We start from the raw sequence: 27,230 nt of genomic DNA, 5'->3' as shown, positions 1-27,230 counted from the left end.
ATGTGTCCTAATGCTTTTTACTAAGGGATATCTACTAAGGGCCACATATACATTCGACTACAGGACACAGGTATCCTGAGTACATCACTATAAAGAATAGTTTCTGGTCTCAAACATTTTACTGTACAATTTTTACGTAGTCGAGTTTTATTTTTAAACTTATTTTCTATGTTCTTCAGATCTTATGAATACATAGTATAGTATAAACAGTATAGGAAACTGGAGAGTTCTAGCTGTCAAATGTGTTATTTACTTGAAAACATTTACATATTATTTTCTTTACATATTTTTTATATAATTTGTATACTTCTTTCAGCTATTATTTCACCATATTTCTTGTATTTATAAATTTCTTTCAGCTTTCGATTTATTTCTTTAAAAAGTACTCGTACACAATCTTTACTTTCAGATCCTATGCAAGGTTATAGAGAAAATTAATATCTAGACTGTGTTCGTACGTGTCCTCCAGAGAGAACCTGTAGAAACCGGGGCATATACTTCAGATGTACGGAAGAGAGTCAGAAATATTGCAGAGTGAAATGTGTTTGTAAAAAAGATTTTTACAGAAACTCAGTTGGAAATTGTGTTCGCGCTAAATTATGTGATAATTGATAATACCGCTTTATTTAATTCATGATTTTAGTATTTATGTAATAATTAATGAAATATGTATTAGAAAAATGTTCTAGATGTGAAATAAAATTCTTTCGCATTTATTTATAAATAATGTTGCTGATCGATTTATGATCCAATTATAGAATTACTAGCTATTAATTTTAATAGATTGTGGTATCCATGTTATCTATAGTTCGCAACGTACTAACAGCCCGCAATGCAATCGACATTATCGATAATATTGCTGCTAAAAACTCGAACTCGAACGTAGGTTATCAATCTCTGCTTATTGTTTGTCATAATAGATACTTTATATCTAGATTTTAATGCATGTTGGCTATCTGAATAGCATTCTAGCTTCCCCGATGTCGGAGCGTCGGTTAAGCGAAAAAGTAATTTGGTCGTATTTTTTTTATTCAAATTCAAATTTCCTTCAAAATTGATTCAAATATATTCGAACATCATCAAAGTAGGTACTACCGATTTGGAAAGTGGTTTGTTATGGAGAGGTAGTAGCGAAAGAAACTCCGATGTGCGCAAATCTTTTAAAAAATAACTATTATACAATTTTATGGCATGAATAGATTGTTGTATATTCTGTTCGTACGGGATGATATTTTCGTCCAGCGAAAGAAAAATCCCACTGTCAATTAAAATAAATAAATTAGATACTTTCTTAAAGATTGTATGTAGCCTGTCTGTTGGGGCCCTGACATCTATAAGATAATAAAACAAAATCAGGAATATCTCTGACATCAGCGTTTATTGGAAAACGTTACACGCGGCCGTCATATTAAGTATTTAAACGAAGACAAGCTTCAAGAAATCTCAGATTGGCTTCAAGCGTAAAGATGCAGAGCTCCTTGATTTTGTTTTATTCCTTTATTTTATTGTGTACAGTCAACTCATATACAGCAGGTAAGCTTCTAATATTTGAAATATTACTTTATATTTTAAAAATGCATACTTACTTATATCTATATTATATTCAATCATTTTTGTTCTATTAGGTTTTGTAACTGTACAGGATTTCTAATTATTTTTCTACTCGATTTTATTAGTTATTAAAATAGGGATGAAATGGAGAAATGAAGTCTTCCGGAGTTTGGTTTGAAGTTGAAATAATATAGATTTCAGAAGCCACTTGAGTCCAATAGGGTAATGCAACTTGCAACTTTATATTACATAAAAAATCTTATTATATAGCAGCGGTGAATATTGGGGTATTGTGATCCAGCTTCACCTAAATCTAAATCCTTTTAGGGTTCATCTTCCCTGATTGACTTATTTGAGTCATTATACTCGTACCTCCTCCTAGAAAGACATTTTTTTAAGAATAAACCATTCCGATATGTTGACTTTTCGGGATATAATCATTTCGCAAATTGGTAGTGACGACAAAGACAAAAATATTAATATATACCAGCCTATTAGAAGTATCTGTATCATTATTATAAAATCAAAACAAATTCATCAGTAAAATATCTATAACGTAATGTAGATATGAGATGACAAACATAATGGTCATTGATAACATCATCTGATTGAATACAAGGAAAATACATATGGAAATACCCGATCCCACGGACGCACACGATGTAGAGATTAAAAGGTTAAGTTATAAAGGGGATTTACCAAGTCTTGTGTAACGGTAATACATTACGAATCGTGACGTCATACCACGACGTAATGGTACTGACTAAGGTCTTTTGTCCACCGCACCGCCACCGAGCCGATACCGAGAACGAGATTATTTGGGCCCATTTTAATTATGTCGTGACGGCGATAAATTGTCCACCGCGACCGATATTGGCGTGTGACGGCAGTGTATGGAGAAGTTCCAACGTGTTTTATATTGCCGGCACATCGGCCCGTCGAAATCTCGGTGCCGATCTAGCGGTCGCGCCGATTTTCGAAATATCGGCGGCTGGGATGACGGTGCTCGGGTGACGGACGTGCGGTGGACAAGCAGCTATAGTACATTTACTATAGCTACTTGTCCACCGCACGTGTACGTGTACGCTACTTCGGCGCCGACATTAATATTCGGTATCAGCTCGGTGTCGGTGGCGGTGGACAAACAGCGAATAGTATCTACTAAAGATAATCATTTTTATTTTGTGTCAGTTTTTGTTTGAAGTCCGGAATCCAACCATAGGGTCAACGTTCTTGTAAAATATAATACCTAGGTTAAAATGTGCAAGTAGTAGTACCGTAATATAGTTAAACCATTGTATCTACGATTCAATTAAATTTAAAAGGAGGATGACTCCTCAACACACCTTCATAATCATCATAATCAAAATAAGTACCGTTAGCATACTAGAATACCTATTATTTCTACCTCTCATTTCTTTTAGCTGCTTGAAAATTATCTTCTTTATATGCATATTGTATGTTTGCTTTATTTAAACATATATTTCGTTATTTATATTCGTGTGCCATAAAACTGGAAGACTCAATTTATTTCATTTCAGCAGTATTACAAATTCTACGCTTTTTCAGATCCTATGCAATGTTATGGAGACAATGAATATCTAGACTGTGCTCGTACGTGTCCCCCAGAGAGAACATGCGAAACACGGGGCAGACTATACAAGTGTACGGAAGAGAGCCAGAAATATTGCAGAGTGAAATGTGTTTGTAAAAAAGATTTTTACAAAAACTCAGCGGGACAGTGTGTGCGAGCTGAATTTTGTGATTATAATTAGTGGTACCGGTATATTTTTTAATATTTATTTTTATTGTAATAGATAAAATACCTTAGACATGAAATAAAGTACTGTTCCTTCGCGTAAGCATATTTATTTTAGTGAAACCCCCCTTATGAAGGCCCCTCGTCAACAAAAAATAAAAATGGCCTAATGAAACATGTTCTAAGTCGAGAATTTTACATTTTTTTCTACTAATCTATGTTTTTTTTCGTACACATTATGAACTAACTACAACCCTTCTACACAGTAGCTTAAAATCAGAACTGGATATTGGTTTAAAAAAAAAGTTACTGTTATTGTACCCACTACCAACGCCATCAGTCGATTTTTAATGAACGAATAAAACCATTTAACGCAATGCTTTATTTATTAGGTAGCTAGAGTCTATCTAGATTATTTCTACTAACGCCATCTATTAGACAACATATTCCATATCGATGTGAATGAAGATAAGTCAATATCTATTCCTTATTAAATATTGTTTCAATGGATTATGTAGAATAAAACAACTAAACTTAGCAAATTACTAATACAACATACAGCTCCTGCTGTTGCTGCTCCACGAACCACAAAAGGTTCTAGGTACCACTTTTACGATGTTCCAAGCCACAGATTGAAGTGTTGCACAAGAACGGTAGCACCCAACAGCCGCAGCAAGGAGTAGCAGACGAGCATGCAGTTCACCTGATAGTAAGTGGTACTGCCGCTCATGGGCAACTGTAATAAACACGAGATAGGATTAGATATTTCTACCTGAAGTTGGCCACAGATGCGCCGCTACCCCTGAGGGTTAAGCTGGAACGTCGTGGAAAACTATGTGTCCCTTACCCCACCCTTCAAACTAGAAACAGCGACAACTTAGGCAGCTACTATGTCCGGCTGTATTTTAAAATTCAGATTAGTAGACAAATCAATAGAAAGGCACTTTTCTCATGTATACACGCACAATCAATACCAAAGCATAGAGATAATAAGTAATATTATATTGTTGTAAAATTTCCAATTGAAATACAAATAGATACAAGACCAACTAAGTAAACTTACCGCAGTAAGTACGTACATGCCATTGTTTAATTATGGCAAAGAACTAACTTAAAATTTAATAGGTGTGTATAAATATATCAAATAATAATAGTAATAATAAATACTGGCGAACTAACGCGAGCCGTAGAGGTATTTCACCCCAGACCTCTAATGTTACCAACTCAGCTTAAAAACAGTACATCGTCGAAAAATAAATCGCAAGGAGCAAACAATCCGTGAAATGGTTATTTATCAGCGAATATACAATCACTGAAATACGCATAACGCATACACACACGCTGCACGCCACAGCTACGAGCGGTGCGGCGAGCGGCGCGGCGAGCGGAGCGTCGAGCGGCGCGGCGAGCGGCGGCATGCCACAGTTAGCCGCGAAGGCGACGGTGTGGGACGTATTTAGGACTATTTAAATTAGTAATATAGCTTTTGCCTTAAAACGAGTGCGTTCTTAGCTCAAGATATTATTGAGTCTGTAATAGGGGCGCACTTTTTTTTTGTTGATGAGGGGGAAACCTTTAAACGGTACCCGGTGCCGGGGAAGCGACACAGGGTTATGTGGGATTCTTACCGCACTAAAACGGAGTGGCCGTCCTCAGCGTTATGCACTATAAATCTAGCCTTATGTGATTCGAATTCGATTATTTTATAACACTAAGTGCCATCCAGTAACAAGGTGTAGTAACTTCAAGCCTAATTATTAATAATAAATACTAATCCATAACATAGAAAACATCTCCGTCTGCCAAAATATTTTTTCAATACATTTTTTTTAAAGAGTTGGTATATTTTTAAATGATAAGTATAAAGAACATAAGTACCTACCAAGCGTGTTAATATGAACCGAATTTTATTAAATTTCCTATTTGTAGAAATAATTAAATACAACACCAACTAAATAAATTTACCGTCGACCATACGTAGATACCATTGTTCTATGAAGAAAAACTTGCAATAAATTAATGTTAATAGGTGCAAATTTAATAAAGCAATAAGTATAATGAGTCACGAAAACACGTGAGTAATCGTAAAAGACGTATTTTTATACGGAATCATCTCTCCGTTAACTATTTTTCCTGAAGTACCTCTAAAAATATAAAACAAAAGTGACTGCTTCCATAGATTAGTAAAGATACCTCGCCGCCTTGAAATTGAATGAAGCCACAAACAGCTTATTAGTAAGTTCTTTTTTTGAATCCTTGACAAATAAAATCATTTTTAGAGAAAATTTACGAATAAATAACTAATTTACGTAATAATTACGTAATTTACGTAATAAATAAATAATTATTTTAAATATTTTAGGGACATTTTAGCACGGAGACGTGGCAAAACTTTTTTACGCAACTATTTCAATTCTCAAAACTGGGTACATTTTCTTGTTAGGAGTGAGTAATCTTTACTTATCTATGACTGCTTCTTATTATAAACATATATTTTTATATGTTTATAATAATATTAATAATTAATTGTTCTATCCAATATTTGCCTACCAAGATCGAAATTTGAATGTCTAGTAGGTAGAAATTGCCAAGATTATATATTTGGTACAAGTCATTTGATAGAGATAATGACGAGCGATAGAGCGTACCGATGCCGTGCCGTGGCAGACAAAAAATGTCATCCTGTAAGTACATTTTATAATGACGTGAATATTATGTACCGAAGAAGCACAGCTGCGCAGACAGGCCATGCCAATCTAAATATTATTTAGAATACTACCTATCTCTACCGCGAAGAAATTCTTGCGTTTCAGTGGATAAAATTGGGATTCTGGCTTACCTACATAATATATGAGGCAACGCATCTGAGATCGGCTTCAGGTAGAAAAATGCATGTTCGTTTGCTCCAATGTTTTTAAAAATAACAGTATAAAAATATCAGTAGACGGTTTTATGTTAATAAATTACGTTTGAGTTATTTTCTTTTTCCTTTATCTAACGTTAATTAAATGTTGTCAGACATAACCGTTCAGCGAAACTATATAACAAGGAATCCAGTTTTAGTAGCAGTCTTTTCAATGAACATTACTTCTTATCTAATTACTTATAAGTGAGGGTAATAACCTAATTACAATTAATTTAATAACATGCAATGCATCGTTCATAATTAATTAAAAGATCAACATCCAAATAAGATACCAAAATAGAATGCGATTAACGTATATATTTGTGTAATAAATAGATATGATACACTCCTTCCTGAAATAAACTAGTCGATCCTAAATAAAAAAATGTACATGAGGTCGTTTTGAATAAAATTACGTTGATTTTTGAAGACAAAGTTGGAAAATTAAATCATCCTAGAAATGCTACATACAATAAAATATTTCAATAGCTTTTTAACACGCTTTTATTAGCTTGGGTTGTATGTATGTATGTGTATGTTCGTAACAGTAACGGAATCTTTGAACCCGATTTCTATCCACTTTGAACGTTCAGTTTAATTCAAAATTTTGAAAAATTATCAAAAACCGATTACAATACACGATTTTAATAATTTTGTACCATTGTCCTTATCAACATCCTCAGGATTAACGATTTTCGAGGCGAGAGAAAGCGCCTTAGGGAGTTCAGGCAAAGTTACTAGATTGATTTTTAGTTTTGAAACATATCTATAATGCCATCTTGTAGAATGATTTCTAGGATTCCGTACTCAAAGGATAAAACGAAACCCTCCGCTGTCTGTTCGTGAGTCACAGGGCTTTATGTCTTAAACCGTAATAGATAGACACTTGATTTTTTACAGACGATGCATAATGATGGTCGCTATAACAACAAATACTAAAAAATAATAAAAGAAATATAGTTCAAAAAACTAAAAAACACGCTTTTATGATAAACTCAAGTGAGTCAAGTGACTCACATGAGTGCTCCACTTATCAATTTTCGAAAAGCACCCCACACTTTTTCCACAATTATACAATTTACTGTTCCTTAATTGATTCCTAGATTGAAAATTATTTTCTACTTTTTAGTTGATTTTATCATAAAAGCGTGTTTTTTAGTTTTTTGAACTATATTTAATATGTGGTCATATACGTATACGGAGGTAGACGACCGTAAAAACACTGACATTACTTTGATAAATTCTACTATCGGTATTCACTATGCTACATTCCAATGTTTCAGTACTCTTAGTATGAGTTGTTTATTAATCAAAAACAGTAATATTTGTAAAAACGTAAAAACTCATCCTAAGGGTACTGGACCTTTGGTCGTCGACTATAAGTTAATTACACATAAATCAATTGTTATGTATAATCCTTAAGGATTAGTAAGGCAATGTACGGAAAAATATGTATTTTCTTAAAAAAAATCCTTTTCCTTTAATTTGTCACATAACATTACTTCCCAGAATTTGATCCTTATAAGCAACACTATCAGATAGTGGAATAATATAGAGGGTGTATTTTTTTTCAAAATGAACTCGTTCGATTCCCGGCTAGGGAAAAAGTTATTTTAAAAAAGTAATGATGCAGTTTTAGTTTTTATCAAAATCGGCCTCGTAACTCCTTTCAGCATTTTTCGCTAATCCTTATAGTTTCGGATTTGGCCCTGAAGGCCCGTTTTAAAAATTCACCCTGTATATATTTTTTTGTGCGATACATCTAGTGTCATACATATACAAACTAAGGCCTTATTTTTTCACAGACATTGAACGTATCGTGTCAGACAAATTTTAAGTTTTCATAGCGGTCTGTACCCTTACAATGAGTTTTTTACGTTTTGACAAAAGTTACTGTTTTGGTATTTGTTTACGTAGTTGCCCATACAAATTCCAATCAGCGCCCCTAGCGGATTGTATCAGAACTATAGTGTCAGTAACGTAACATTAAATGTCTAAATTGGCTATTTATGTTTTGTTTCTCTTTTTGCGAACATGTGAGGCAGACAAAAAGAGAGCACTGATTGAGCACTTATTGTTACGTTTACTCAGTCTACTGAAGCAAACGGAACAGAATAAACGTAGAGTAAACGTAACGTAAAAAAATGGGATGTTTTGAAAACTCATGGTACCCTTACCTTACTGGTTACGAAAGATAATAATATAAATAGCTACGTGTATACACATTGACTAGAACAATATTTTTTTGCCACTGCCTCTGTCTGAAACGATGTGCCGACATATGCACCATAATACATCTATAAAGACGCCATAAACGTTATTATCAACTTACACAACAAAAGACACAGTTTCATATTCAAATAATAAAAAAACAAAATGTGTGCATATAAAACAAGACCGACCTTGATATATGCCACACGTTTTCAAGATGTTGATAATACTTGTGTTGTATTTCGCTGCCAATTGTTTAATTACAGGTATGGTAACTTTCATTATTGTTAATTTTATTATCCAATAAATTGGCTAACTACGTGTCAAACTCGCTCGGAAGGCTCTGTTCTAACAAATTCATTTTTATTTTTAGTGTGTTTTGTTTTACTATTACACTTTGTAATAATTTACTCTGTAAAAAAGATAGAGCCCTGTGACAGACAGCGGAGGTATAGTAAGAGGGTTCCGTTTTTACCCTTTGATTACGGAACCCTAAAAATTACAGTCGAAAGCCAAGTTATCAAATATCTTATATGTATATAAAATTCCCGTGTCACAATGTTAGTTACCGTAATCCTCCGAAATGGCTTTACCGATTTTTACCAAACTTTATACGCATATTCAGTAGGTCTGAGAATCGGCTACTATCTATTTTTCATACCCCTAAGTGATAAGGGTTGTTCACCCTTTATTTATATAGTAACACAAGGTTTGCCGGGTCAGCTAGTGATATATAAATTGGTTATTAGAGTTTACCACGAGTTTACGACGTTATGCCATAAGTGATTTCAAAGTGTCATTTCTAGGGAATACATTTTTTATTCTCTTTACAGATGCATACAAATCAAATGAGCAAATTGTAGCACCGCCTGTAGAAGAAGTACCTGCAGACGGTGTACCTGCTAAACCTTATAATCCGGATAACCCTGCGCCTTGTAGCTATCCTCCTCATAATGGTTGCGGACCAAGTTGTAAGACTACAGATTTTAATTTAAGAAGTTATTTTCAAAGTGAAATAATAAATTTAAGTGTTAGTAGAAAATTTCAGTTTGATATACATGATTGATATATAGGTATATTTGATTGGTCCTTTCTACTATATTTCTTTTTTAATGTTTTTTTTATACATAAAATAAATAATATATAAAATACTTAAGTATACAAATTAAATATTGGAAAAACAATTGACGTGGAAGTAATTGATGTCTTTAATCGCAAGAACTATCGTAACAATCAATAAAGGATATAATAAAATTGTATAACAATTATGAAAGTCAACAAAAACTATCTGTTTTTGCATACAAACATTACAAATTGAAAGGACTTTACTGTTGCTACTTCACTGTAAAAAAGCTAGACATTTCTCAAAACAGGATAATATCACTACCATCCAAATCCACACTAACACCTAAATAATATTAAACATCCTTCCTTAACTTCAGGGCATATAGAATGTGGGAAAAACGAAGCACTGGATAAATGCCCATCCTATTGTCCATCGGACTTCTGTCCTACAGGCGACGGTCAGAATGCATACTGCCCTAGCCCTAAACCATGCCCTCGACCAGCTTGTAAGTGCGCGTTCAACCACCGACGAGCACAGAACGGCACATGTATTCCTACGAGAGATTGCCGTAAGTATCTAAAATACAATCAATTAATCAAATACAATACAGTAAAACACAGTCCCATCATATAGGATGGGACTGTGTTTTACTGTATTGTATTTGATTTATTTACTGTATTGTATTTATAATATAGGAGTAGCAGACGAGCATGCAGTCCACTTGATGGTAAGTGGCTACTGCAGCCCATGGACCAACTCCAGATTAGATTAGTGCCCTGAGGTAAGGTCGGCAACAGATGCGCCGCTACCTTTGAGAACTAAGCTGAAATGCCTCTGAAAAATATGTTTTCCTTACCACACCTTTCAAACCAGAATACAGTAGCTCTTAACACTGCTGTGATTAGGCAGAAATAGGTGTGGCGCTGGTGCCGCCGGAATCGTGGTTGGATTTCTACCACCTAGTATAGTGTAAACCGTTTTACTGGGTAAGTGATATTTATCATTTTCTTATACATATTACCTTAATATCATTACAAAACAATGATTAACCACTGTTATGGTGATATCAATCCACGTAAATCCAATAACACAAATCATCTCTAATCAAATGTAATTTAAAAATAAACACAGTCAATAAGTGACTACGAGTAAGTTTTTCACTTACCTGCTTGTGAGTTGTTTGGATTTCCTCTTAATAATTATTATTTAAGTATAAAAAGGAAACTAACGCTTAGCCCTGAAGTACTCCTCAATTTTGATAACATTGATGTAGCAAACTATATAGCTTGCACGTCATCTGTAGGACTACCATGAGTTTACAAAAGTATTACTCGCTAGCGACTGCGTAAAATAAATGTATGAAAAATTGTACAGCGCCTCTGGTGGTTACTCGTAGAACTAAAATCCGTAGTGGCGTAACTCGATACGTAAAAAACCTATCGAAATCAAATCGCTAGCGAATGTCATTATGATCTATTGCCATACAAATTCGGTCCCATGAGTCATTAATTTGACAGACGTTGTCAAGAAATACCGTAACGATAGTAGTTATGTTATTCACTAGCAAAATGACAATAGTTTTCTATTTACAATTTCTATAGTGGCGTTTCTATGCCAACTCATGGTAGTGCTACTGATCGCTGATAGCCGTCTGTGACCAATTCTATAAAGAACAGTACCCTTACCATGAGTTTTCAAAACGTCCCCTACTTTTACGTTACGTTTACTCAATCCATTATTCTGTTCCGTTTGCTTCAGTAGACTTAGTAAACGTAACAATAAGTAAGTGTCAAGACTTTTTGTCTGACTCACATTTTCGCAAAAAAGAGAGCCAAAAAATAAAACGCCATTTTGTCAATTTAGACATTTAATGTTACGTTACTGACACTATAGTTCTTATATAATCCGCTAGGGGCGCTGAATGGAATTTGTATGGGCAAGTATATAAACAAATACCAAAACAGTCACATTTGTCAAAACGTAAAAACTCATGGTAAGGGGACAGGTTCTAACTGAAGCCGAACGCAGGTTCGTTACCCCTCGGAGGTCTAAGATGATCTACAATGTGTTAGTTAGCCGGCATTCATACTAATCGACCAAAATGCAAACGCTTTACGCTAGAAATGGGTGTGGGGGTGGTACCTCCGCTCAAACAATACTGGCTCTACCACTTTGCATAATCCTTTTCTTTGTACATTTAAAAATTGTTTAATTGCCCTTTTATTTACATTTATTGTGTTATAGCTTCATTCAAGTGTACTAAACCCAACGAAGAATATGTCGACTGTCCTCCGTACTGTCCAACTGATGATTGTAGTCAAGCAACACCGACTGGTAAATGTCCGTTGATAGGAAGAATCGGAATAGTACTTGAATGTCAGCCGGCCTGCCGTTGCAAGAAAGGCTTCTGGAGAAACAATGGAGTATGCGTGCCTTATAAAGAATGTCGTGAGTAAAATATTTATTTTGTACAGGTCATTTAATTATTTTTTGTTTTGTAATGAAGTAGCAAGCGAATGTAATACGAAGTAAAGAGGACTACTTGCCGCTCATGGACATCTCCAACCCCTGATAAGTCTAAATTCCAACCTCATGTCGGCCACAGACGCATTTCTAGCCCTGACGATTAAGTTGAGACGCTTTGGATAAGTATTTCTCCTTACCACACCCTTCATGAAAAAAATGTCATTGTTGATATTTCAGCTGGAAAACTAACTTGCGGACCAAACGAAGTAGTAGTTACCTGTCCAGGAAATTGTACGACTGACTACTGCCCGAACAGCTCCAGTGATCTGATTGAGAAGTGTACCAAGCCGTGCCCGTGTCCACCGCCAGCCTGCAAGTGCGCTGATAACTATCGACGTGATAAAAATGGAACTTGCATACCGAAGGAAGAATGTCGTGAGTTACTTATTATCATCACATCAACAACCCATTATTGTCCCATTGCTGGGTACGTGTCTCTTTTCATAATGAGAAGGATTAGGCCATAGTCCACCGCGCTGGCCAAGTGCGTATTGGTAGACTTCACATATCTTTGAGATTTTTTTTTATAAATCTCTCAGGTATGCAGGTTTCCTCACGATGTTTTCCTTCACCGTTTAGCAAGTGATAATTAATTTCTAATACGCACATACTTTGATATATCAGAGGTGCGTGCCTGGGATTTGAACCTCGAACCACTCGATCGAGAGGCGGAGTTTCTTAACCACTAGGCTATCACTGCTTTGAGTTACTTATATTAATATATAATACACAACAGCAAAGAGTAATGTTTTTTGAGTATTTGTATGTATCTTTGGCCCACCTCTACAGCCCAAACGCCTTGACAATTTTCAACAAGATTTTTATTGGGTTCGTCTTCAGTGTGGTTTTATGTTTGTTCTACTTTCGAAATCAAAAACTCCTGTAAGAATTAGAAGAATTTAGGCTATAGTCTACAGCACTGGCCAAATGCGAATTGGTAGACTTTACATATCTTTAATTTGATAACCTTCTTCTTAAAGATCTTTTAAATATGTGGGTTTCCTCATCTTGTTTTCCTTCACCGTTTTGCACCACGTAATAAACTATGATAGCATTATTTAGCTCCAAAGGATTTATACCGGATAAAAATGTATGGAAATAGATTAATCCTCAACCTGTTTGTACTGTAGGTACCTACGACGTATATGAATACTTATATAAGTAGGTAGGTACATAAATACTTACTAACCAAATTAATAGACTTTAATTTAAATTTGTGTCGTCCAATATTTTGTTCGAGAATGTGAACTTTTGTCTTAATAGACATGTTTTAACAAATATTAAGTAATTACTACGCTTTTATTTTTAACATTGTTTTTAACATATCGGCTTCAAGGCCGATTCATTCCGGGCAGCTGTGCAAATACTCGTACATCCACGTATCGACGCTAGTCATATAACAAAATATTAAATACAAAATGCTATTTTTTATTTTTATTACACTGATAGTTTTGGTTAAAACTTAATGCTATTTTTTGATTGTATTATCTAACATGTCCATACTTACTAATGCTGAACGTATGTACGTAAACCCTTCTCAGTCTGAGAGGCATACCCAGCAATGGAACAATAATGGGATGACAACGAAGATTCTTCATCTACATTAGTTCATCTACGTAATTATAACTTAAGCTTTAAATTCATGGAACAGAAAAAACAAGTTCTTTTCTATGTTTAAATTCAAAACAAACTAGCAAGACAACTACCTACTGCAATAGATGGATCCTTCATCCTTTGCTCCAAATGACATTATGCTTACTTTAATCATTCCAATTATAAATCACGATATTGATTATCTTTGTTTCTTCCCAGCTGGAACTCTAACGTGCCCTCCAGGCGAGGTGATAGACAATTGCCCTGCAATATGCAACACTGATTACTGTCCTACGAATGAAAACGACGTTCGCTCTTGCTACACACCTAGCCCGTGCTTGAAACCAGCATGCAGATGTCCACGAAACTATCTTCGAGCTCAAAATGGGACTTGTATTCGAGCTGATACTTGCCGTAAGTATTGCCAAGTTTCGTAAAGGGGTACAGAGTAGGGATTTTCATGGTCATACTAATAATCCTAATAGTAATTGGGAACCACGAATCTTAGGTAAGGAATAGGTACACCTGTGTAAAACTGTTAGGGTTATTACAATAAATACGAATGAATTAGATATTGAACTATTGGACAAAGGAAGACAACATAACTAGATACAGTTGTGAATGAAGTAAGAATTACAAATACATTTCCTGTTATGCAATCAGTTATATTAAAAATGTAAAATAAAATTACGTCAAAAAAAATGTTTTCATAATAATATTTTATTCAATATAGTCCCCGTAGTTATACTTAAAATCAATCCTATCATCTGCCTCCTCATACAATATCTACTGCAATTCACAATACAATCTGAATTAGATACAATTTTGGAGTCTATCAAGGATGTAGTCGATAGCCATTTGTATTCCAAGATTTAAAAGATCACTTTTTTCAGCACCCATAAAATGCACACGACCTCACGAAACGTTCTACTCGTGTCCTCCTCTATGCCCGAGCGACGACTGCAAACAAGCCACATGGAGTGGTGAATGCCCAATATCTGAATATCGTGGGATAGAAGTGGAATGCCGCCCGGGTTGCAGATGTGAGAAATCCTACTGGCGTCAAAATGGAACTTGTGTTCCTTTTGGGCAATGCGGTAAGTTTTTAAATAACTGCTGTAACAAGGGTAATGTTTTTCGGTAATTACAGGAATGTCATAAATATGACAGGAGCCCGGTAAGGTTCCTAAAAAGTAAAAAAAAAAAATTATTTGTGGTAACTAAACTTTTTTTATAGTAGATGATTAACTTTAAATGTGACAAACATTAAAAAAATAATATTTTGTTTGCCGGTTTTTTATGGTACTCTGTTTTTTTCTACACTTAATTTACAGTCTTGTAATAAAAACAACTTAATCACAGCAGCACTACTATCGTACCTATTCTCCCGTATAATTTTCTCTAACATAATAAAAACCGTAAAAATTGTCCCTGTAATTTGAAGTAATAACGGCGAAAAGTTCTGGCCGCAAAGAGGAATGTGGCCCATGGGCCACATGCGGTCCGCGGACCGCGGGTTGTCCGGTTGTCGGTTGGAAACAGCCTTGCGCGATTGCGGTGTAGCGTGTGGACAGTTGTAAATATACAGACATTCTACACGCATGATAAGGAAGTATTTATACGAATACAAAATTCAAAACATTACAGATTGGTTTGAAGTGTTAAACAAGCAACATGCGGTCCTCAGTGTTCTTTTTATTTTTTTCTTGTACTTTACTGTACACTGTGAGCTCTGAAAAATCAGGTAAGCAAAATAAGAAAAAAATATGTATTTGTCATTTAAAACTCTTTTGTGTAATCGAAATACAGAATACTTATTATTCCTGAAATAAAGTGATAATTAATAAATGATGATTAATCATTGATTAATTGATTGATTGATAAATCATTTTATGTGTAAAACTTTACTTTTTCAAAGGTAAGGTACCTATAGTATATAACTTTTTTATATTTTGAGCGTCATTTATTTTTTGGTTGCTTTTTATAAGTCTCACATATTCTCCCAATTGCATTACAAACATAGATAATATTGATGAGCTTCCGTTCGCGCGTAAATTTTTGTTTATTTTTAAACTTTACCGATCCCAAACATTAATAGTTTTAGATATTAATTTATCATTGATTCCAAGTGTTTTTTTGTAAATATAATTGGTAGTATGGAGAATTAAGTTCTAAAAAATCTAAAATACTTTAATATTGTTGAATGTAGAGCAAACATATACAATATAAGCTTAAAATTCTTACTACTATTACTACTACTAACAGTAATATAATGTAGGTGATTATGTGTTCTAGGTAATATTAATTAATAACAACTAACGATAGCCTCGGATGAATAAGTTAACATAACATAGAAAAGTATTAAGATGCACGAGTAACTGTATTATGAATATTCAAATAAAGATAATTATCGTACTCCGTAGTACCATTTTGTTCGTATTATATCCTTATACTGTGGTATTAGCATTATAGGAAAAAATCTAAGATAATACCTATAGGATAATAAGCCTAAATGAGACGAGGAAAATAAACGAAAATGACGAATCGTAAGAACGTGCGTGACGTAAGCTAAGGTCAACTAAGATCCAAAGGGGAGTTACCTTACAGTGAATATTACATAACTATGTAGATACGAGTATTTACCATTTGATCCGAGATTTAGTTAGTGTTTGTTAAACATGGCGCGTTAGGAATTAATAATAGTAATTATTACATTACACTGATACGGGCATAGTGGCACTAATTACGCCTAGTGTTGCGAGTTAGATTCTCGACGCAAGCAATAAAATAAGGGGGCAATTTGCACTACTAAATAGGTGTCCAGGCTTTGTTGTATTTTTTAAATAAAAAACGATGGCAATATCTACATCAATAAATTAATAATAATAATTACAATTTGTTTTTTTATTTGTTGAACTCATACAATGGTTGAACTAGATAAAAAACTAATTTAATACAAATATCACTATTTTGAAAATAAAATCTTACAAGTAAAATTCTCGTGTCACAATGTTAGTTACTGTATTCCTCCGAAACGGCTTTTGTCGATTTTCACCAAATTTTATATGCATATTATAATTATGGTCTGAGTATCCTAAGTGATAAGGGTTGTTCACCCTTAACATTTTTTTATTTACACGGCAACACATTTGCCGGGTCAGCTAGTTTAGTTATATATTTATACAAGTTTATCTTTTTTATTTATGTTACTAAATTTATTGACTTATTGTTACTGTATATTAAACATATAATATGTACAGAAAGATATAAAAGTAAAATATATAGTTTAAAACAATACTATATTTATTTAAATAAAATGTAATATATATCTGAAAACGTTTATTAAAATAAAATAATACTTTTTACTTAACAGTATTTATATGGTAATACTTTTTGTCCTCATCACTGATTATATTAGGAGCCCCTGGAAATCAACCACCCACAATGGTTCTACATTTTCTTTGACTTCCAGTAGATTCTTAGATTTTAATAGTCCGGCTATAGTTTCTCGTACTTCACCAAGACACATACAAACATCTTCAGCATCTCCTAAAGCAATAATAAATTTAGTATCATTTGAAATACTGCAAATTTTACTTTTGATTTCCTGTCCAAGCTCTTTTTCAATGTTTTCATTGTAGTACAACTTTTGTATTATACTTCTTTCTTAGTTCACCTAACTTTTCTTTATACCTACTTAGTACTGAGTTTATCTTATTTATTGTGGTATGGTAAAGCATATGCTCCGAAGTTCTCATTCATATCACTAAACATGTGTGTAATGTTCCTTAATTTTAAATCATAGGTTAAATTTGGTTTGTCACTCCCATAGTTTTCGATTGCATCTTTATATGTCATTCTTCTAAAGGGTGGTTTTGGTAGCTCCTTAACAAATGTTGCGTACTACAATTCTTCTATCATCGTTAAAATATTATTTAAATTTGTGAAAGATAATTCTATGTCCAATTGTGTGAATTCAGGTTGCCTATCCGGTCTTGTAGTTTCATCCCGATAACATCTTGCAATCTGGAAGTATCGGTCGACCCCACCAGACATCAGCATTTGTTTGAATTGTTGAGGACTTTGTACCAATGAGTAAAACAGTTCCGGGTGCTTTGTTGGTACTACAAACTCTCTAGCTCCCCCGGGAGTACGACAGAACAGTGTTGGAGTCTCCACTTCAACAAATCCATGCTGTTCGATAAGAAATCTTCTCATATTATGGCTGACCGCACTCGTAAGTTTTGCTGCATTTCAGGGAACCTCAAGTCAATATAACAGTGCTGTAGTCTCAATTTGTCATTTGATTTGTGGTAGCTGCTCAAATTAAACGGCACCTTGGCAGCGGAGTTTAGAACCTCTAAGCAGTCGATAACAACTTCTATATCACCTGTCGGCATAGTCCTATTTACCATGTCTCTTGGTCTTGAAATAACTGTGCCATCAATTTTAATTATTGTTTCGAGTGGAATTTTCGATATGTCTTTATTTGTATCACCGACAACACACTGTACGAGTCCATATGAATCTCTTAACAGGAGGAATTTTGAAAGGCGCGAATACTGTACCCAACCACATATGGTAACTTTCTTGCCTACATGCACAGAACTCAGCTCACCACATGTGTGTGTTCTATATGTAAAAGTATTACAATCCGATACAGTTTGAGTGTGGTCTATTAAAAATTGTTTTGTGTCGTGTTTCATCGCGATTATTGAAACACACCGATGGGCGCAAGCCATTGAGAGTAATGGTGAGGCTTTGGCAGTTAGCCTAGACATCGCAAAGGCCTTTGACCGGGTCTGGCACAGGGCCCTTCTCGCGAAGCTTCCATCTTACGGTCTTCCCGAGAGGCTGTGCACATGGGTAGCCAGTTTTCTGTCTGAGCGGCAAATCAAAGTCGTAGTAGACGGGTGCTGCTCAGACACGAAGCATGTTAACGCTGGCGTGCCCCAGGGCTCTGTTCTCTCTCCCACGCTATTCATTCTGCATATCAATGACATGTTGCAAAAAACTGGCAGCATTCATTGCTATGCAGATGATAGTACGAGAGATGCTGTGTATACAGGCCGTGCAAACACCTCTCGGACTCTCGTGGAGGAAAGCAGAATCCGACTTGTGTCTGAAATCGAAGACTCTCTGGAGCAGGTCTCGACATGGGGTCGACTTAACCTTGTTGAGTTTAACCCCACGAAGACACAAGTCTGCGCGTTTACCGCTAAAAAAACCCCATTCGTCATAGCGCCACGGTTCCAAGGTATTCCACTCACCATTGATAAAAGTGTGGGGATCCTGGGAGTTGATATATCGTGTGACGTGCAGTTCCGGTGTCATTTGGACGTTAAGGCCAAGTTGGCATCAAGAAAGCTGGGCGTCCTGAACAGAGCGAAGCAGTACTTCACTGCGGGGCAACTCCTTCTGTTGTATAAGGCTCAGTGAGACCTCACATGAAGTACTGCTCCCATCTCTGGGCAGGGGCGCCCCAATACCAACTTAACCCACTTGACTCCGTGCAAAAACGCGCTATCCGAATCGTCAACGACCCCAGGACCTCCGATCGGTTAGAACCTTTAAGCTTGCGGAGAGACATAGGTTCCCTCTGTGTGTTCTACCGGCTTTACAATGGTGAGTGCTCCGAGGAACTATTTGACCTGATGCCTACGTCACCATTCCTCCATCGCACCACTCGCCGAAGGATTGAAGTTCCATCCACACCAACTGGACCCGTGGCGGTCCTCCACAGTTCGGTTTGCACGGACATTCTTGCCACGAACGTGCAAGATGTGGAATGAACTTCCTTCTGAGGTATTCCCAGAGCGCTATGACATGGGGCTCTTCAAAAAAAGGTGCAAAAAGAGCTCTCCTTCAAAGCCGGCGATGCATTGGCGACTCCTCTGGTGTTGCAAATGTTCATAGGCGACGTTGACTACTTTCCATCAGGTAGCACGTCTGCTTTTTCGTTAGGCTCAAACATATAAAAAAAAAAAAACAAAAAAAGAAAAAAAAAACATTTTTTGATGTTATTTGCAGCTGCTTTGTTAAACTGTGATAGAATTTTTTACTATGTACAGTAGCACTACCATGAGTTTACAAAAGTATTACTCGCTAGCGACTGCGTAAAATAAATGTATGAAAAATTGTACAGCGCCTCTGCTGGTTACTCGTAGAACTAAAATCCGTAGTGGCGTAACTCGATACGTAAAAAACCTATCGAAATCAAATCGCTAGCGAATGTCATTATGATCTATTGCCATACAAATTCGGTCCCATGAGTCATTAATTTGACAGACGTTGTCAAGAAATACCGTAACGATAGTAGTTATGTTATTCACTAGCAAAATGACAATAGTTTTCTATTTACAATTTCTATAGTGGCGTTTCTATGCCAACTCATGGTAGTGCTACTGGTCTTATACAATTTGATGGATGTGGTAAAGTAAATATATCTATTATTCCATGCTTTCTCCGGCATAATGCGAAACTTCTTTGCAAAATTATCACATAGAGGTTACGTAAATAAATTTAATTTAGGTAATAAATTTCTTTAAAACTATATATATGCTTGAAGCTTTACTCTAGGTTTAATACGGAAATTAACTTTGATGCGTGTTTATTTCATTAAAGCAGGACACAACGGTAATACTTTTATAATAAATATGAAGTTTTGTTTTGATATTTATTATCAACTCAACTGTCATTGTCAAACTTAAATATATCAAAACGTAGTGGTTTCCTAGTCTTAGATTCTTACTTTTTGGCATAAATAGTATGAATAATGCATTTAATAACATTTGAATGACTTTCCGGTTTAAAATACCCTTTTATTTTACCTAAATTAATCTGTTATTTTTTTTAACTTTGCATTTTACGGGAATGTGTTGTCGTCATTAGGTTTAATGTAAAGTACAAACAAGCCGCATTCAGAAATCATTTTATTATTCTTAGTTTTCGTTTTATCTGCTTTGTTAATTGTTTGCTAATTATTTTTTGTGCTTCAAACATTCTGATGTGTCGATTTGTTTTATTTTATAGTATGTACATCATTTAAACTTGCACTTTTAGATCGAGTGGATCGGTAGAAGACTGTAATGAGATAATAACTAAAAAATGAGAAAAATCAGAGTTAAATGTGTTCGCAATTGTGTTATATATATATATATATATATATATATATATATATATATATATATATATATATATATATATATATATATATATATATATTGGAAACCCTTTATTAATTTGATTGTTATTAATTGATGATTTTCCAAATAATTAAATCACAATACACCAAAATTCAAAATTATCTTTTTTTTTTTTTTTAATGACAATTATCTACTATGCAACATAGATAAGTATAGAACTATAGATATTTCACTGCCTTGTAATTGAAGGAAGCCATTAAATGGCTAATAATTCTGTCAGTCATTTGATGGCTGACTGGTGTAATTAACGCGGAAAAATGCCGTAATGCCCAGTTAAGTGGTGCAAAAACACGAATTGGAAGAAAAAGTGCGGTGAAATATCGTTTCATTCGTAAATGATCTAAAAACTATTTTTTTTTTAATATTTTCCAAACACGAAAATTGATGACAGTGACAATTTCAACTGTCAAAACTGATTACATTTTCTTGTTAGGAGTGAGTAATCTTTACTAATCTATGCTATGCAACTCCAACTTACTAAAACATAGTAAGCCTTGCGGTAGCGAACATTACAATAATTATATTGAAGATAGATAGGTACCTTACCTAATTATGAATATAAGAATTTAGATAAATGTAAAGCAAGATACTGGACCTAATGCTTTATTAATTATACGTGAAAATGATGGCATTAAAAAAAAGATTTCATTAATTTCATTCATTCATATGATTTTTTATGTGATGTCGAACTTTATTTGCAATAATTTTAACAAAACATGTCTAACTCTAATACAATAACGTTATTACGCAAAGTAATATTACAAATTGAGTATCAAATAAGTCATTATTCATTCTTCTTCTTTCTTCTCTCTTTGTCTGAGCTATGTCTGAGCATAGAATATAATAAATCATGTTAGAAACATAATAATAATTAGTAATAACTTTGTATTTATAGGCTTGGATTGTTCCGGACCTCATGAGTATTACGATTGCGGCAGTGAATGTGATAACGTGTGCGCAGATTATCCAGAAAAGAGTAAAGAGAAGTGTCCGATAGTAAATATTAGGTGCAACGACAAATGCTACTGTAAGGACGGTTATGCACGAAACGACCGCAAAATTTGCATACCCATCAAAGAATGCCGTTAGTTATCTTACTTAACTTTAAAATTAACTCAACATTATTATAACTTAAATGCTTCTTATTTTACATAACTTATTCCTAACTTTTAGAAGACGTTGGTATGCTTGTAAAGTATAACAATTCGTATTTTAATACAAATTATTAAATTAATTGAATTAAGTACTTACTATAATTTCTTAAAATTGTAAGACTTGCAAACATTCTCTAAATAATAAACAAACCCACTTAAAAAATCTCGACTTTAAATTAACAATTATTATATAACTGTTCGATTGGTATTTTTGTCTACAGCTCCTCGGTGCAATTTACCCAATGAAGAATATACAGATTGCAAGAAGAAGTGCCCATCAGATTTATGCAAATCAGTGCTGGCAAAGTGTGTTGATAACGACCCCTGCTCTCCTGGATGTGTTTGTAAATCAGGCTACAGGAGAATGAACGAGGGAGAAGCGTGTGTTCCTATATGCCAATGTCCGGAACTGCGAAACGCTCCAGACTTCAACGAAACAGCTTGTTATGATAATATACGAGAGCAGCTATCGTGATTCCACATACAGTTTATTCGTTAACAAATAAATAAAACTGAAGATTATGCTTTTGAAATCATTTACCTACTACCCATTATTTGTACGCTCCACATACCAAATATACTCTCTACCGAGGTACGCCCAAACAAAAAAGTCAGAAAAGTATTTTGTAAAACTTCGGAGAAAGTAAAAAATATTCAAACATACAACATTATGTTCATTTGTGTGACATAAAATATGCATTCTATCATGCGGATATTTGAATACGAGAATGATTTTCACAATATACCTACATACCTACCTAACTTACGTAATAATACTTACTTTACAGATTACGTTTATAGATTGCCTTTCTCTAGAGACCTACCAACTTAACTTTTTATTTCATTAAACCTTTTCATACATACATTATAGTGTAGAGCGATTACAATACTACACAATAAGTCTAAGTCATAGTTTTTTTTTATATAATATAAGATAAGAGTAGCAGACGAGCATGCAGTCCACCTTATGGTATGTGGCTACTGTCGCCCATGGACATCTGTAATCAACCACAGATAGGATTAGATATTCCTACCTGAGGTCGGCCACAGATGCGCCGCTACCCCTGAGAACTAAGCTGAAACGCCTCGGAAAAGTCTGTCTCCCTTACCACACCCTTTAAACCGGAACACAGCAGCGCCAAACACTGCTGTTATTAGGTAGTAAATATTAGGTGTGGCGGTGGTGCCGCCGGAGTCTAACCACAAAGGGTTCTACCACCTTCAAAAGTCAAAGACTAAGATGTCAAAAGTCAAGTCAAAGTCTAAGATGATATAGGTAAAATGATATAGCATGTAATGAAGGTGAGTACATAGGTACTTAAAAAATATGGGTCTACTAACTTTTACTTACTAGGATTTGTTGGAAACTTCAAAATATTTTCTACTAGCTAAAACCGGTTGACCAAAAGCTTCGCTTAATTAATGATTTTATATTTATGTATCTTTGTTTCAGGATTGGATTGTTCCGGACCTCATGAGTACTATGCTTGCGGTGGAGGATGCGATAACGTGTGCTCAAAACTCCTTGAACAGAGTCAAGGCAATTGTCCTATAAGGAACATAAGGTGTAACGACGAATGTTACTGTGAAAAGGGTTATGCCCGGGACGCCCGCCGCGTTTGCATACCCATCAGTGAATGCCGTTAGTTATAGGTTTAACTTTTATCATCATCACCATCATCATAGTCAACGTCATCATTAACGTCCCACCGTTGGGCACGGTCTCCTGTCATAATGAGAATGATTTCGACATAGTCCACTGCGCTGGCCAAGTGCGATGTTTACCTTCACCGTTAAGCAAGTGATAATTAATTTTTAATACGCACATAACTATGAAAAATCAGAGGTGCTTGCCTGGGATTTGTACCTCGGAACCCGCGATCGCGAGACCGAGTTTCTTAACCACTAGGATTTCACTGCTTACACTTTTACTTTTATAGTATTACATAATCACTATCTTTCATTTCTTCTGTCCATAAATATATTATTTATTTTTACTTGTATACGTTTAAAATATTGGCGCATCGCAGGTAGATACCTAAGTAGGTACCTATATACCTATATCATATTTAACATATGAAGACAAAGTAAATATAGGGATGGCTTAATATTTGACTGTTACTATATTTTTACTTACCTAAAACGAAAATATTCGTTTCATTATCATTACTTACCTTTCCGATTGTTTCAATTTGTTTTTATTTTTTCAACAGCTTCCCTTTGCACTTTACCTAATGAAGAATACACCGATTGCAAGAAAAAGTGCCCCCCAGATACATGCAACGCTCCGACGATAAGGTGTATTCCTGATACAGAACCGTGTAAACCTGGATGTGTATGCAAACCAAATTTCTTGAGGAAGAAAGAAGGAGGGCCTTGTGTTCCGCAATGCGAGTGTCAGGAACTACGAAACACTGACTTATGTAAAAATACCACTTGTAAGTCTCATTAATTGCTACTGTTCCTAAAATCCAGTTTATCTTAACAAATAAAGTAAATTGGAGAGAGATTTTTGTTTTAAAATTGTACCTATTTCACACTACAACCACGTAGTTAGGTATTTTCCAAAAATATTTGTAAATCCATTTTATAAATATTTTTTTGGTGGTTGTCCCATTTTCGGAGTATGTATTTACGTCATACGTATATATATCACCCTACGACATGAAATGTGAATTTATATTAAAATAATATTAATAATATTATACTATATTTCTTATCGTTATTTCGTAAAATGTAATAACTGTTTAAAAAAATAATAAATACATTATTTTTATTTATATTAAAGTAAGTTAAAATTAACTATCAACCGTCCTAAAATTACGTTACTTTACACATTAAAAATTTAAAAAATAATACATATAAAAGAATATATAGATAGTGATATGTTCTAGGATTTTAGGTACTGCGAAATTTGGCTGTGGGGCTTAAGATTTTCACTTATATATTACTTCAATATTTATTTTGATATAAACGAAAATATTCGTTTCATTATCATTACTTACCTTTTCGATTGTTTCAACTTGTTTTTATTTTTTCAACAGCTTCCCTTTGCACTTTACCTAATGAAGAATACACCGATTGCAAGAAAAAGTGCCCCCCAGATACATGCAACGCTCCGACGATAAGGTGTATTCCTGATACAGAACCGTGTAAACCTGGATGTGTTTGCAAACCAAAGTTCTTGAGGAAGAAAGAAGGAGGGCCTTGTGTCCCGCAATGCGAGTGTCAGGAACTACGAAACACTGACTTATGTAAAAATACCACTATGAGTAAGTCATGTTAATTGTTATTGTTTGAAAATGCAACATCCAATAAAACTTTTAAAAAATCCAGTTTAATTAAACAAACAATCTAAATTCGAATGAGTTTTGTTTTAGCAACACTATCTATTTCACACCAATTAACTACAGACTTTATTTTTAATAAATATTTATCGAGCAGAGATAAAATTTTATCAAAAACATTATTTATGTATATACTAAAAAAAACGACTCTACAACAATCCATGTCAATCTTCCAACAATGACGCTGTTTTAAAAACTGAAATAAGAATGTACAAGAAAATACAGATAGTGTTATATTATATACTTACTGTGAAATCTAGATCAGATTCTTTCTTTTCAGATTTTCAGTAAACCGCTCTTTTATAATAGGGGATGTGCACATTTTTATTTTATTATTTTAAATCAATTATCACTTCGTTTTAACATAGTAAAAAATATAAACTATGTTATTAGTGTTTGAAATATATTTTTTTAATTATTTTAAGTATCGATAAAATTTGACACATTTGAACGCCGCCATTTTTTGCGCTCCATGAATGACGTCACGGAGTTATTTTGTATTGATAACTATATGCACATAAAGTTAATTAAGGTTTTTTTCCGGAAAATTAGTAAATTCAGATTTCTTATAAACTTGACTAACTCGAGTATTCCTTAACAAATTTAAATTTTCTTTCATATGAAATAGGGTTTCATTGCGGTACTTTCCCAACTTGACGAAGGTATGGTCTGATGATCAGAACTTCCAGTTATGGGGTGGAATTCATCATCACTACCCCTGCTTTTTACATATATCAAGTTTATACAATTTAATATAATAATAATATAAACGTTACTATGTCTTCACTAAAAAGGATGAAAAAAAGTTAACAAAAAAATAAAACCGATTTCTATGTCACTACAAAGTAAAAAATTATTCATACAAATGTTGGTTTAGTATATGTATCTGAAGGCGGCGCTCATATTGGGCATGCTGTTTACGCCCTTATCCAACGAAAAACATTAAGCGCCGACTTCGTCGGTTTTATTTTTTTCCGTTTTTACTTTAAAATTAATTTAGAATTGTTATAACTTAGATATATACCTGTTATTTTACTTAACTTATTCCTTACTTTTGGAAGACGTTGGAATGGTTGTGAATACTACACAGTTCGTATTTTAATACAAATTATTAAATTCACGGTATTTAAGTACTATAATTTCTTGAAATTGTAAAAGTTGCAAACATTGCTTAAATAATAAACAAAACAACTAAAAATCTCGATTTTAAAAAAGGAATTATAATAAAACTGTTCGATTGGTATTTTTGTCTGCAGTTCCTGTGTGCAATTTACCCAATGAAGAATACACTGATTGCAAGAAAAGGTGCCCATCAGATTTATGCACATCAGTGCTGGAAAAGTGTGTTGATAACAGCCCCTGCTCTCCTGGATGTGTTTGTAAATCAGGCTACAGGAGAATGAACGAGGGAGAAGCGTGTGTTCCTATATGCCAATGTCCGGAACTGCGAAACGCTCCAGACTTCAACGAAACAGCTTGTTATGAAAATATACAGCTATAAATATATGTATATTCCAAATACAGTTTATTTGTTAACAAATAAATAAAACTGAAGTGTATGCTTTTTAAATCATTTACCTACTACCGATTATTTGTACGTACAAACAAAAGCGTCAAAAAAATATTTGTGAAGAGCTCGGAGAAAGTAAAAAATATTAAAACATACAACATTATTTGTGTGACATAATATAGGTATACATTGTATTATGCGGAACATGATATGATTTCCAGAATATATATATCTAATAATACTGCCTATGCAGATTGTGTTTAACAGAAACGCTGCCTTTCTCTTCTAGTGAGCTACCAACTTATATTTTTATTCCACTGAACCCTTTCATTAGATCTAGTGGCCGAGCCGAACATCATCGGTGAGATAAAAGCTCACAGATTCTGCTGGCTCGGCCACGTTG

At 34.3% G+C, this 27,230-nt stretch overlaps 2 protein-coding genes and 1 long non-coding RNA gene across 4 annotated transcripts; 2 read left to right on the top strand and 1 right to left on the bottom strand.

Moving 5' to 3' along the window:
- The first annotated feature begins 631 nt into the window (after positions 1-631).
- LOC140751149 (uncharacterized) lies at positions 632-3,409 on the top strand. Its single transcript, XR_012103277.1, has 2 exons — positions 632-1,533; positions 3,121-3,409. It is a non-coding gene; the product is annotated as an uncharacterized LOC140751149 (long non-coding RNA).
- A 5,157-nt stretch (positions 3,410-8,566) lies between these two features.
- LOC140751142 (zonadhesin-like) lies at positions 8,567-26,876 on the top strand. 2 transcript variants are annotated; one of them, XM_073085013.1, is made up of 11 exons: positions 8,567-8,692; positions 9,260-9,397; positions 9,869-10,060; positions 11,737-11,940; positions 12,196-12,393; positions 13,831-14,025; positions 14,505-14,708; positions 23,424-23,612; positions 24,184-24,408; positions 25,015-25,242; positions 26,574-26,876. In XM_073085013.1, exons 1-11 carry the CDS (start codon positions 8,626-8,628, stop codon positions 26,816-26,818), a joined length of 2,085 nt encoding a protein of 694 aa, XP_072941114.1. In that variant the 5' UTR covers positions 8,567-8,625; the 3' UTR covers positions 26,819-26,876. The 2 variants fall into 2 exon arrangements, with proteins under 2 accessions (XP_072941114.1, XP_072941115.1); XM_073085014.1 differs by lacking the exons at positions 23,424-23,612; positions 24,184-24,408; positions 25,015-25,242; positions 26,574-26,876 and adding exons at positions 21,712-21,900; positions 22,192-22,492.
- Positions 16,931-18,925, bottom strand: LOC140751143 (aspartate--tRNA ligase, mitochondrial). Its single transcript, XM_083059015.1, is given in 4 exon segments — positions 16,931-17,251; positions 17,253-17,306; positions 17,308-17,837; positions 17,840-18,925. Coding segments are annotated over 4 exon segments (1,368 nt in total). The 5' UTR covers positions 18,393-18,925; the 3' UTR covers positions 16,931-17,020.
- Positions 26,877-27,230: the final 354 nt, after the last annotated feature.

Source organism: Epargyreus clarus, unplaced genomic scaffold (assembly GCF_041222505.1).
Source record: "Epargyreus clarus isolate Ecla_fem2 unplaced genomic scaffold, WU_Ecla_fem_2.2 ptg000021l, whole genome shotgun sequence".
In the NCBI taxonomy this organism is placed as follows: domain Eukaryota; kingdom Metazoa; phylum Arthropoda; class Insecta; order Lepidoptera; family Hesperiidae; genus Epargyreus; species Epargyreus clarus.
The sequence above is the reverse complement of the archived record's forward strand: the minus strand, read 5'-3'. Positions and strand labels throughout refer to the sequence as shown.